This window comes from Aplidium turbinatum, chromosome 16 (genome assembly GCF_918807975.1).
Source record: "Aplidium turbinatum chromosome 16, kaAplTurb1.1, whole genome shotgun sequence".
Taxonomy (NCBI): Eukaryota; Metazoa; Chordata; class Ascidiacea; order Aplousobranchia; family Polyclinidae; genus Aplidium; species Aplidium turbinatum.
In genome coordinates, this window is record NC_137487.1 from 21,524,503 (window position 1) to 21,538,762 (window position 14,260).

Here is a 14,260-nt window from a genome sequence, read left to right on the forward strand (position 1 = left end):
CCCATTCTTGAGCCCATTTTCATCAGTAGGAAATCCTCATGACCGAGATGAGTTACGGAGAGACTATAGGTATAACCTGGCTCTATCTCACAGTTTCTGGGAGAAATGGATCTTTTTCTATTTACCTTCCCTGCAGGGTAGAAAAAAAGTGGGCCAGTTTGGTGGAAAACCTACAGCCTGGCCAATTAGTGGTGGTTGGTTCTCCAGAAGATATAACTAAGAGAGGGAGGTACCGTCTGGGAAGAGTCCATGAGATCATCCCCCAAATTAGAAAAGGAAAACCGATTGTCAGGCGCGTCAGGGTGGCAGTCTCAGTGGTGGATGAGGCATCGGGTGAGGTCAAAGTGGACCTGGTCCTAAGGGATATATCGTGCGTTGCTCCTGTGGGGAATGCTTGACTGCGTTCTGGACCCGGCCCCGCCCTGGTCTGTTGTTAGCGGGTGTCGTCGAGGCATCTGTACCACCCTTGCCTTTCATTTAAATTTGTAGTGTATTGTAGATATGTACCGCGCAAATCTGTTATTAACCTGCGTATTTCTATGTGTCATCCGCAGGGCTCCAATATGCGTAACTCAACAACATGTCTTAGTAACGTGTGCTTTACAGCGATCTCAGTCATCGGCCTCGTTATAAGTAGCTAGTTAGTTAGGCCTACTGTGTAGTGCGTTTGATTTGTTTGCTACTATGTGTGTTTCATGACAATGATGTAATCGTTAATCGTGTAAGTATTCGCCAGGCCATTGTGGCCAGGGTGTCCAAGTGCCTTGCACTGCTATCAAAGAATAGTCACCGTTTTTGTGTAGTTTTAATGTACATACTTTCTGTGTATTGCATGTCGGGAATCGACCCTTCTACTTCAACTTTTATTTAATTATGTGCCATAATTAGGGGCCGCAATGTTCCGGCGGGTCAATTGCCCTCTTGATCAGAATTGAAATTGTGATGAAATTTTGTTGACATTGAATTTGCGTTGTTTCTGTGTTCTGCGTGACGTGGCTTGCCTGGCTGCAAAGAGATTTCACAACTGATTATCGCCTTTTGCTGCGTGCCGGGAGCCGTTGTTTCTGGACACAACTTTGCCTGCCATTGTGTTGAGTTTCATTTTCATTATCGAAAAAAGTAAGCTAGAGAAATGAATGTGTACCACGGATTTAAGTTGTCGTGTTAAAGCCATTGTAAGTTTATACAAAATCAAGTTTTTATCCCAACTCGCTAACTCAATAAATCAAAAAACAACAAGAAACAATTGCAAGTATGATTGAGGCAGACCGAGGAGGGATTGTAGGTAGGCAGTGAGCACCTACTCTTGTAACCACCCCGATTCGGGGGTGATCACGTGACCCAAAAAGTTGCGGCACCCACTAAAATCAAAGTTGGGTTGACCAACTGCAAAAATATGCAAAAAAACAACGTGTAACACGTTTAGCCTAAAGATTCCCCTAAGGGCCTGAACTACTTCAGCGACTGAAACAAAATGGCTGTCGCCTACTTGTTTTTCATATTTTTTATCCTGCATTGCGGGAAAGCGGACTTGAGCGCTATGCATCGGTGTAAGCCTTCCGAAGTACACCTGACCCACGCTGCAGCAGACTGCAATGTCTGTTTCCGGTTGTCTACTCTACTTATGACTTAAATTTGGTACTACCCATTACTCGAAATCGATCACTGGGTAGAGGCAATTATCGTAAAGTTTCTTGCCCAGAGAAACAACAGCAAGTGCAGGTGGCTGGAGTCGAACATGCAGGCTCTCGACTGCGAGCCCAACGCGCTAACCACTCGGCCACTGCTGCCGACAACTGCGGCCACTGCTGCCTACAGATTTGGGCGGGAGTTTTGGGCAAGGTTGCCAAATAAATTAAAGCGTCAAATAGTAAAATAAAGTTGTAAAACTAAACCAGTTAGATAAAGCAATCATTAATTTTATGTTTTTTTTTAAATAATGTAAAAATTACGAACAACTTGTAAGTTGCAAAAATACGCGCATACTTAAAAATAGCAAGTTTGAGCTTGCTGATAAACTGCAAGATTGGCAACTCTGTCATTTACCAACAAAAATTGTTGTCTGCAACTTTACCTGGAATTTCTGCGTAGTGTTGCCCAAAAAAAAAGTATTTACACACAAATTTAAGTAGGTAATAATTTGAGCCAGAAATTTCATTGTTTGGTTATTTTATTTCATTGAATTGACTTTGAATTAAATTACTTTTTGGAATTTAGTGTCATAAGTATTGAATTCAATGTTTCCAAAAAAAAAACATTAACGTTTTCTTAGTTCTAGTTGGCTACAGCCCTTAAAAGGGCCGTAGGAATTGCTTTCTAGAGGAGAGTATTGTCCATAATCATGAAAAAATGAAGGGTTACAGTCGAAGGATTGCCACCAGAGATGAGCAGGAGCCGGAATTCCGGAGTAAAAGGATGCGGAGTCCGGCTGTTTTCAACCGGAGCCCGAATTTTCGTCTGAAAGCTGGAGCGGATGCAAAGGCATTTACTGTTTTTTTTTTTAAATAATTTTTTTTTGAACAAACAAAAAATAACTTTGTAATGTTTTTAATGTACAAATTTTTTCGCAAACAATAAGATGCGGAGCATGAAAATCTAGACTCCGATCATATCTGGTTGCCACTCCATAATCGACGGTATGACTTTTACAGAGGCGTGGGTTAAAATGTTGAAAAATAGTTAGGCTATGTTGCCAAGACCATTTCAACTTAACAAGGTCTTGCTTGGTAAATAAATTGACTGTTGTTGTCTGAACAGTGATCATGCTTTTTTCACTTTTATTGTAAAGGATACTGATTGTGCTTTTGAGCTTACTGTGTTTATATTTGTATCTAATATTTGTTGTTTTAACTTTTGTTTCCAAACCTGGCTGATTCTATTCACTTGATAATTTTACAGTTTTTGATTGTTTTTAACTTGAAGTTTGAACACTTTTTATAAAATAAAACCACTCAAAAAGCAAAGTAATATTGAGTTTCAGTGCCTTAAATATAGGCTACCTGAAACTGGTGAAACATTTTTAGCATAGAAAACTGTGCTGACCAGGTAAAAGTATTTACTTACTTGCAGCAACTTTTCGAGTTTTCTTGTACAGCTCTGAAATGAATACTTTCTGCTTTTGCAACATTTCACCTGAAAAAAAAATCACATCCTCGTGAAAATTACGGCTTGCCATCATCACTTTTGTAGACAACAGCAAATCACTGTAAGCTCTGAAAATAGTTTCTTTACTGAAATTTTTAATTTGTAATTTGTTGTAAACTATTGACGAGCGGTAGCCTATAGATCTGGGTTTTGCCAAAATGTTTGCGAGATAACGTGTAAAAAAAATCAAATTTTAAACCGTTTCTTTTTCTGCGCGAAACTGTATATTTTAATTCTTTTTACTTGAGCAATACATTGCATATTATTTTTTATATGATTTAACAAGCGCTAGATGTACAGCCGAAAGTGTTTGCAAATTTTATTTCATGTCATGCTGAATATCGTGTTGTTGTTAGGTTTCATTTGTTTATGATTGATTTAAAAATAACTTGTATCATTTGTGAAAGTTTAGCTGATTTTACACCAGAAGAGCGTATCATGATGTTGAATAAAATGCCCGATGATCAGTCTCATTTAATTTTTAATAGCAAGCTATTGGTTGTTAAATATTTGTTGACGCTGCAATTAAATCTGTTCTTGAACATCATGAAAAAGTAAACAGGCACCGTAGGCTACACTTAAGAACACAAAAAACTAAACAAATTTTAAGCGTTAAAATCTTCAACGTTTTTCAGCATTGTAACTATAGAAACGCAAATCAAGAATGAAAATGGAGAATGAGAAACAGTGAGCTCTTTGCAACAATGATTTTTTATCAATCGTAAAGTTACCATTTCCTGTGCTTGGATCCAGCAAAAGACCGGATAGAAATTGTACAACAATGGACCAATGATCATTGAGCAGATTGTTTTGGACGAAGGAAGCGAACTCTCTTGCTGGCATGTGATGACAAAGATAGAAAGCTGAAAAGTACTCCTGGAAGGTTTGATGTGTAAAATGTAATTGTTGGTTACCTTCCAGCAGCGGACATTTTTTATTAGATCCTAATAAAGTTACCACAAAATCCTGAACTTCGCTGATGGTCAGATTCTTTTGTATAAGAGTTCTAGCATTAATAAGTACTGTACCCTCTTTTGTTGCTTTATAGGCGATTTCAGACAATTTCATAACGATTTCATCTGACAAAGAACCTGCATGGCCAGACGCTTTAAGACTTTTCAGCACAGAATGAAACACTTTGGTCATTGTGGAAATGCACCTCACTTGACCAGATGAATCCAATGAAGCTCTGACATAAAGTTGTAACATAAGTGGGTTGTGGCATAATGATTCTAGCTGGGGTGCCTTACTGGTTAATGATTCCCAGAGTTCGTCAGCTTTGCTCTGGTTCTTTATTAAAGCATCAAACAATGTTCTCATATCTGAAGAGGTTAAATCACGAAGAAAGAAAATAAGATTTGGTCTGCAGTTTATAGGAACAGAAAGCATCGCGTGTGGACGAGAAGTGAAGATGAGGTGGCAGTGACGTAGAAATTGTCCTTGGCAAAGGCTTGAAACTAGTTCCTGAGAAGTAAGAGAGCTGTTGATGTTGCATTTCTTTCCAGTTATTATTTTTATACTCCATTCCACTTGATCAAATCCGTCAAGAATGATACAAACTTTTCTTGGATTGTTTTTGATCCACTCAAAAGCACAAGTGGCTTCGTTCTCGTTTAATTTGTAGTTGCTATCTCCCAATAAAAATTGTTTCAAAGTGAATCTGTCTTCATCACAGTGGCTCATGTTCATGAAAAGCTTCCTTAAAACAACAAGATCACCACACTGACAAAGATGCCTTGCCAAGCGCTTGGACAAGGTCGTTTTCCCTGCCCCAGGATATCCAATTATTGAAACAAAATCGTTCTTTTGAGCATCCAAAACTAATTTATTAAAGTCAACTTTTTCGTCAGATTTTGTCAGTTTAAACTCATGGGTTTTGGGATCATATTTGTTGTCATTGGGAACAAGATTTCCTTCGTAAAATTGAACCAAAAAAAGTTCAGCACACACTTTTGGCAAACCATCTGAAGAGACGTTAAAATGGCACAGATCGACGTCATATTTAGGATCATACAGCTTGAGGGTTGTTTCTTTCAGCTTTTCTATTCCGATGTTTGAGCCTAAAAAACAAAAAATCAAATTTATTAAATTTTTGCATTAAAAAGTAGCAAATGTGGATCCTCACATTTTTGAATTGTTTCTTGCAGTTTTTCCCGATAATTAGCGTGGTTACAACATGGCATATACGTTCTATTACATTAATTATTATAACCAGAGATGGGCTTGATCTTCATGCAAATCAATAAGATCAAGATTACTGTAAAATTTGTTACCTTTCTATAGATAGACATTTTTTTAGAACTTGTTTTGTACAAGTAATCAGTGCCAATTACTAAGCCACTGTTTATGATATCTGTCTGACAAAAGTTGATTTGAAGTCTCAATCTAGTTTAATCAGTGTTGCCAATTTTAAAATACAAAAGATTTCTGTGTTTGTCATAAGAAATTGTAACACAAATAAGAAATTGTAACTTCCCATACAAACCAGACAAACATTTAATAAAAATGGTTCAAAGACTTTTTATTAAAAAAAAAGTCTTTGAACTAATTGAAAATTTCCTGACATCTTCAGTACTTAATAAACCTCGGCTTTGCAGTAGGCGTGACGTTGCGAATTGCGCTCCTACTCAAACTAATTGAACAATTGATAAAATAACAACAGTAACTTGCTTAATACAATTTTTAGACCAGTGCTTGAGTAGTGAAAAGCAAAATGTAGCAACACTAACTGCCTTTAACCAGGTTGCCTGCGAGTAACATTTGTTTTTTTGCAAGCTCATTAATCCAAAACTGCATTTCAAAAAAAGTGATTTCGATCTTCAAGACCACGACCTTGATATTTAAGATCACGTACTCTCGGTGTTTTGATCTGGATCTTCAAGATCACCAGTTTGCCCGTCTCTGATTATAACTATATTAACTTCTCGATCAACTGTAGTTTGCTTGGCTGCAATGCAGCATACGTTCTACCACATCCTTACAGATGCAACAACTGCAGAAAAAATATTCAAAATCAAAAAAACTAATTGGAAATGTAATGTAAGAAAACACATCTATTAGTATTCAACCTTTTGATTAGGTTTTTTCACACTGTGTCAACCCACTTCCCCCCTTGTTCGTGTGGAAAACGTTACCTATGTCTCCGAAGTGTAAGTGGCCATGGCTGTTCTATAAGCTTGTATTGCTTGCTTGAGACTACAAATATACTACTTGTACTGGAGTGGTGGTTTAGAAACCTTCTATAGTCAACTATTTCTGATTCCCACAAATTGTGCATTAAAGCTGAAAAAGCTTTATATAAAATTGGGTTATTATACCACACCTATCAAGTACTGTACACAAAACTCTCTTTCGACTGCATACAATACATGTAGGCCTAATCTGGTCATCTTCGCTTCCAGGGCATTGCAAGGCATCAAAAACGTTTTTGTAGATCAGCATGGGAGCACACTCATCAGTTTTCTCCAATTCAACTTCACTCTCTTCCTCGACTTGTGAGTTAACATTTCCATTACATTTGATTGATGTGTGCTGTCCTTCTGTGACGTGTGACTTTGGCGCAAATGGAAAATACACTCATGACATATAGAACAGATACGTGGCTTTAATCTTGCTGCTGGTGTTACAGGCAGGGCTGTGGAGTCGGAAGGATTTTGACGTGTCCGAAGTCGGAGTTGTTAAAAAAGTCTTTCTACAAAACGATTTACAATAAAATTTGAGGTCGTTGTTGAAATTTCTACCACAACTTAAGTGAAATTAGATTTTAAAAAAATGAAAAAAATCTGGTAACCCTCAAAAATCTGGCGACACTGAAGTCGGAGTGGGCCAGTTATAAACCGCGAAGTCGAAGTCGGGATCGGATATTTTTCGCCCGACTCCACAGCCTTGGTTACAGGGTTGAACAAATTTTCTAAATAAGCCTTTGCTGCTTTTGGAGCCAAACTTCATGGCATTAGAAGAAGAAGTTCTTTTATTTTGCATCATCAGCACATGTGAAAAAACAATACAAGATATTAATGTGAGCTAGGTTGTTTGCTGATGATGATGGGAGTGGCAGAAAGACCGAACTGGTCATCAAGTCTGCCACACCCGTGTGGTGTCATAACTTATTTGACAGGGAACGGTGTCAGAGTTGAACGCAAATCTATATTATATACAACATAAAAAAACAAAAAAACAATACACATACTAAATTTAACAGTATAATATAAAAACAGGAATACAAGAAATGATGCAGAAATACAAAATGGCATATACTGTACATAGAACACACAACACAGCATACTGGTAAGACAAAAGCGAATATACAGTAATTAGCGAGATACGGTGAGAATAAGTAGAAACAGTTTGATGGTACTATATCAGTTACTTATACCCAGACATTATACCCTGCAAGTGCAGTTTTAATTTTTTAGAAAACATACTAATTGTTTGAACTTTTCTTAGCTGTTCCGGTAATTTGTTCCAAGTGTTTGTTCCAAGAAATTAAATTGAGCGTTGGCCAAGCTTTGTGCGCATTCTTGGTTTAAAAAGCATATCTGTCTTAGCACCTCTGGCATTATAGTTATGAGTTTCCTTACTAGGACGAAAGTACTTAGCATTAGTATCGGTTATACTTGCAGGACTACGAACATAAAGTCCACGTGAGATATTGACTACAAGGTACGGTGCCGGTAGGAAACGGCCTCTCAAAACCACTTTCCAGTTAGATCTCTTAAGATCCACAACAAGAGTCATTATCACCTCCAACTATTTCCAGGAGATACTGACTGTGACAAACATGGTTTTCTGCTCATTTCTAATCTGCTGCTGGAGGCTTGATTTCTTGGGCCTTGATGTGCTCTGCAGTAACTGGATAAGAATATTATTATGGATATTTCGGTTCCATAGTTTGGATCTAGTTTAAATTTGGAACTGGTTCTTAGGGATACGTCATTCTGAAATGGATATCTCTGCTACATTGTTGATGTTGGTGCATGTCTGAACCCCACCGAGTTTTGCGATCAGACGCAAAACCTGGTTGTGAAATCGGTATGGAAACAGGTGTGTGTCAGATGATGGGTAAAATGATTTTGTTGAATGTACTATTAAGAATGTCCGCATTCCACAAACCTACTTTTCCTCTGGTTCACAAAAGTTTGCAATTTGTAACCCCCCCCCCCTTCCTTTTCACTGGGGACGTCTTTTATAGACAGCCCCTAATGGTGAAGTTTAAATTAAGATTTGTTTAAACCTACTTTGTCGATGTGGGAGGTGAGAAGATGCAGAAGTTGATCTCGGTGTTGTTGGCTCATCATGCTCATTGTGAGAAGTTGCTTCCAATGTACCTTTATTAACATGTGATCAAAGTTAATTAATGAAACAGCAATTATATTATCTGCGACGATTGAATAACATTATGCTTCTTTATAACCAGCGGAATCCACTACTTTTACATTGATTTGACGTCTGCAGATGCTGAATCAATGTAAAAACTCCAATCAGCAAAACCTGTTGTTTTTACATTAATTCAACATCCGCAGATGCTGAATCAATGTAAAATTCTACTCAGCCCAATCCGTTACTTTTACATTGATTTAACATCAGGTTCTTATGTTGAGTAGTGACAATCATTTTTCCCCCAATCCAGATATCAAAGACGTTTAGTATTAAATGAAGGCGTAAAACAATGACAATTCTATATTCAGACGCAGTAGCGGAGCTAGAAACAAATTCATTGCAGTTTCAAGGGAGTAAAAATTATAAGAGAAAATGAACAATGCTTGTGACCACGTTCCATCCTTAGATTCGCCGATTCACAAACAAAACTGGTTAATTATTTTATTGTGTCAAAATGGCGGCTGTCTAGATTTAAAAAAACTTATAATTTATCCAACTGAAAGTGTTTTAGCTTTTTTGTTTTTGGGGGTGGCACGTGACCAACTGCCTCCCTAGATCCTCTACTGCACACAGCAGATTATCCAATACACTTTCAAAATAAAATTCTTGTAATTACTGATTTTACTCAGCTAATAGAATTTCTGCTCATCAGGTCAATTGATCATCATTCAATATTTGACCAACTTGATCTTTCTATGATTAATCATTCAACAAAAACTTTACAGTGTTTAAGCTTTTTTGATTTAAAATTTCACTTCCGTTCAAGTCAACTTCTTTAAAATGCAGCAAAGCTTTGGCAGATTTGTAGTCTACACAGGCACTTACATTGTGCAATCACTGACAAACATTATGACATTTAAACATTGAATCAACATCACACCGCGCTATGCCAATTAAGTCTCAACGCGTTTGATAAGGCAAATTAATTATTTTTTAAGATTTTTTTTATTTAAATTTAACATAGCATCGTTTGTGAAAGAAGAGTGAATTCCGGCGCCTTATCATGAGTCAAACCTTTGTAGATCCAGTTTTGAGTTTGAAAAGTGTCAGAAATTCATTTTTAATTTATTTTTTACCCACAAGATAAGATAGACAAAAAATTATTGTTTTATGCAATCTTTACGTTAGTAAACGTAATGTTATAATTTAATTAACACAGAGCTAGCTTACAATTTATATATTTATATTTCTATGTTTTTTTAGAAACAGCAACAAGTCGTGTGTTAGCAGATTGGCATAAAATAGGCGACAATACGATTATATATTTTGTGTTGGAAAATCAGTAATATTCGTTAGCAAGCAAGAGAACGACAGGACGCCTTCCTAGAGATTTGTGATATTAGTTTGATTTATAACTGTATGTAAAACCCATGAACTGTGTGAAAAAATCAAGTTTTTATCCCCAATCGTAGACTCAAGTAAATCAAAAAACAAAGTTATATGTGCAGTGGAGCGATCGAAGGAAGGTTGTAGAAAGATTTGATTGATTGATTGACATTTTTAGTTTGTTGCGAGTATAAATACACATTTCAGAAAAATCAGATAAAACAAACGATAACGTAGAATGTATGAATACTGCAACGGGTGGCTGCGAAGTGACCTGGAAGGTCGTCTAGTCGAGCAGCCACCCTCAACAAAAGAAAAGGTAACAAATTAAACATAAAAGAAGCAGCCAAAGAAGAGAGGCAAAATAATTTAAAACATAAGTTAACAGTATAGTTGCTTGAATGAAAACAAAATGCATCATCTAATAAGAGATCTATATAGGCCTGAAGCCATCATCATTAACAATACAATAGTAGTAAATTTTTATAAAGATTTTTAAATGAGTTAGGTGAGTTTTTTCTCATTTCCAATGGGATTGAATTTCAAAATTCCACACCTGTATACTTGAAACTACGTTGAAGTTTTGAAGTTGAGTATTGAGGAACATAAAAATTATCCTTGTCAATTGCATTTCTGGTATTGCGAGAATGAACATTTTTTGCTTTTTTAAAATAATTAGAAAAAGACATCAAGCCTTCACTCTTTATAAGAACCAAAAACTATCTACAAGTAAAGAATTGGAAGGTGGCTGTGGTTATATGTAGCGCCGGTTCATTGCATGTTTGTTGTACAAAGTGTCGCTTCACATTTGAGTTTTTCTGATTTGACGTTTTCATATTTCACGCTTGTAAGTCTTCCTAGAAAGCCGGTTGATTATTACGTTAACCACAAAGGTTTATGGAATAGCAGCATCCGTTCGGAAGGGACCATGAGAGTTTAAAGAAATGTTGAATATTGAATAAAAAAAATGTTTTAAAGAAAAGAAAAAAAAGGTTAAAAAGCATTGATCTAACACTGTATAATATTGCACTGACTCTTGGTAAAATTAGATCTATTTGTATTGATAACTTTTCGAATTTGTGCATTTGAAAATAATCCGCTAAAATCCGAAAGGGGCTATTGTTAAGTTTTATGTGACTGTGCGTAGTTTATCTCAGAAAAATCATTGTTGTTAAGGTTATAAGTGGCTGTGCAAAGTTGTGCAAATACAAATACATCTTACCTGGCTCAGGATATTTTTTGTTGAAGGTTATCAAGATATCTGTTGGATTCTGAACAACTGTTTCAGCGCAAAGTATGTTTCAACGTGAAAACCATCTCACCTGGCGTATGATGATGATGATGGTGGTATTGGTGGATTACGGTGATTTTAGAAGAAGATCGATTGATTGTTGAATTTTGAATAACTGTTCCAGCTGAAAGTATCGTGTTTTTAGCTTGTCCTATACGAATTGATGTTCCAGAAGACGAACCACTGCCAGATGCCACTGACAGTTCCTGAAAAATACAAATTTGAAAGAAATAGTTTAAACAGTCAAAAACATATTAACAGTTAAAAAAATAGCCAAACAAAAACAAAATTATAAAGCCCTTCAGCAGTTTTTTTCCATGTGGGATACAAGAACTCAGTCTTTGTGATGGCACAAAGCAATTTCTCAAAACAACCACATACTGTAAAAGGTTTAGAATAAGTCACAAAGGGAGCGTGGGGCCACATTGTAAAACCACAACATCGAGAGGCCACTGCTAACCGCAAGATTATTATCCAAGAAACGTGGACATTGTGCTTATTTAGTGAACAACGATTCGGTGCTGACGTTGACTCACCTCAGCATTTCTGCTAATCTCTCCTCCAGTCGCCACTCTGCTCACTTCTCCACTCTGAGTTTGACCTTCCAGGTTCTCCACAGTATCTGGAAAGTAAAAGATGGATTCACACTCAAAAAAGAATAATCAAGACATCTTGACATTGAATCTACAATATCGAGATGGCGATCAAACATATGATTGTTATCAATATCGACATCATGGTTAACGGAAAGCATTGAATCAAGTTTGATATCGATCATTTTCACACTGGTAGTCGACCGTGGAAATATTAAAGTAGTCGTCAGCGCTGTGTACGATCTTTGGGCTTCACCATTACTGGGTTCACTCTGATCACGTTCTTTGTCAACGTCATCCATTAACGATTGCCTTCTCAGTTCTCTCCATTTCGCAACAAACTACTTACTATAGAGCAGGGGTGACGAACCTTTTTGTGGTCGCGGGCCACTTTGTCAATTACACATGAGTTATCGGGCCACACAACTTTTTACTCGTAACCTGCTATGAAATCTTTTAGAAGCGACTCAAGATATTATTCATGAAAAGTAACAAACGGCAGATGAAAGTAATAAAACCCACACAGTTGAAATTATGTTGTGCAGAATCGAAAAATACAACAGTAAAAAATAAAGACAAATCAACTTGAGCAAAAAGGATAGAGCAAAAACAGTATAGGCTACTTGCACTGACAATGAAGACAGTTTAATTTTCGAAGCGTTTGCTTTCATATGAGTATGATTTCTTCTTTTTTTTTGGCTCTATCCTTTTTGTTCAAGTTGACTAAATGTTTCGACCATTATGCTCCGAAACAACAAATCAGTTAATGAAATTTCTTTTTCAAACTACAAACAAAAGCCCATGCGAATCATACAGCTGAAGCTGTCCGATGCAGCATTGAAGCATAAAATATTAATGCATGAGCGATTGTCAAATTGTTTTGCGGGACACACAAAATTCTTTGACGGGCAAAAGGTACCATTAAAAAATCCCCTTTGAGCAACAAAAGAAAAAGGCATATAATAGCGAAATTAACTCATCGGTTTGCAACGGCCTGATTTAGCGCAGAGGGTTAGGGCGGTGATAGGTGGGTCATTTCATCGATGTGGGTTTGATTCCCACCAGTGCTATTGCTCTTTTTTCTTCTGCAATTACCAAACAAACTTCGAAGGGGACTTTTTAATGGTACCTTTTGTAAAGTTGCGGCCGGGCCGCAGGTTTGTCACCTGCGCGCCGCAGGTTCGTCACCTCTGCTATAGAGAAACAATCAACCGCTGTAGCCACGGCAATGTGGGACAGCACAGTTTGTGATGTGTCAGAACAGCGATGAGTCAACATAAAAGACAAGCAACCTTGTGAAAGGAAAGCAAACAATGTAGACAACAGATGTGAACATTTCCAAAGGTTGTCCGCCCCATCAGCTCAGTTGATTGAGCGACCGGCATGTGCACGAAAAAATGCAAGATCAAGCTGTGCTGGTTCGATTCTCGGGTGTGCACTGAAGAAACAATTTTAAAAACTGCTCTCTATTCAGCGGCACCTAGTGAATGGACTAATTCCCCGGCAACAACACTTCAACAATCGAAAAACTTCACTCTGCCAATCTCAGTAATCGGCCTTGCGTCAAGAGCCTCTACAAGTCTACAAGTATGCGAAACTACCAGGAATAACCAAACAAGGCTTTGTCAGTCCGATGATAAAAATTCAAACCAACAACAAAAGCGACTAAGGGTGGTTACAATAAGGAGAGATGCCTTATTTGGCAACAATTTTTCAATTTTAATTTTAGCATCTGATGTTCACATGCAACAGAATATTTTTAGACGCTTGGTATATTTTTTTTATTTTTCAAATACTTTAATTGCAAACTGCGCTCAAAGTTCATTACGTAACTGCCTTTCTTTTTAGAACAGATCAAAAATCCAGGTAATTATAGAGTTAAATTTGACGCCTACACAAATTGATGCTAGAATCATAATGGTTGCAAATTATCGTTCTCTTGCAGTAAAATGTAGCAACACATTTCAAAACGTGATATTTATGTGTAAAATGTCAAAAGTCATGAATATCAAAGTAGACTAATCTACATATCATAGAAACCCTCCAAGCAAACTTACCAAGATTGGTTGAAAAGTCACCTTCATTATTTGGAACAACTGTTCGGGTTCGTTTGTGAGACATTTTGTATTTAGTTTAAGAAACTTGAAAAAAGAAACAGGATTAAAACTAAGTATCTGTAGTTGATGCTGCAAAACGCAAATGTGATTGATTTTAATGATGCTCCTCAAGAAAAACATGGCGAATCAAGCAATGATAAAATTCCATTGAGCAAGCCAACATAAACCTTTATTTTCAATAATAGTTTCCACTGACGCTTATCAATTTTCATGCTCTTTTGGCGAAAAACCAGCTTCAACAAACGATACAAACTCATCCACGCGGGATTCCTAATTTATTGTTCTAACTCAAACTTGTTTTCATCACCAAGACTAGAAACAGCATCACAGTTTAATTCGGTTAATTTTGTTGTGACTTACATTGACTACAACCCAGACCTCAAACTCGTCGATTGCGCAGCGAAGTGTTC

The 14,260-nt window shown here is 36.9% G+C and overlaps 1 protein-coding gene across 1 annotated transcript in view; it reads right to left on the reverse strand.

Annotated features, from left to right (window-relative positions):
• The window catches only part of LOC145785601 (uncharacterized), a 28,203-nt gene extending 14,283 nt beyond the window's left edge, over positions 1-13,920 (reverse strand). Inside the window, exons 1-6 of the mRNA XM_082597273.1 lie at positions 13,791-13,920; positions 11,677-11,762; positions 11,172-11,346; positions 8,382-8,471; positions 3,876-5,204; positions 3,064-3,132 (exon numbers count right to left, since the gene is read on the reverse strand). Coding sequence (XP_082453399.1) covers positions 3,064-3,132; positions 3,876-5,204; positions 8,382-8,471; positions 11,172-11,346; positions 11,677-11,762; positions 13,791-13,854 — 1,813 coding nt within the window. The 5' untranslated portion in view covers positions 13,855-13,920. The remainder of the gene's footprint in view (positions 1-3,063; positions 3,133-3,875; positions 5,205-8,381; positions 8,472-11,171; positions 11,347-11,676; positions 11,763-13,790) is intronic.
• Between the last annotated feature and the right edge of the window lie 340 nt (positions 13,921-14,260).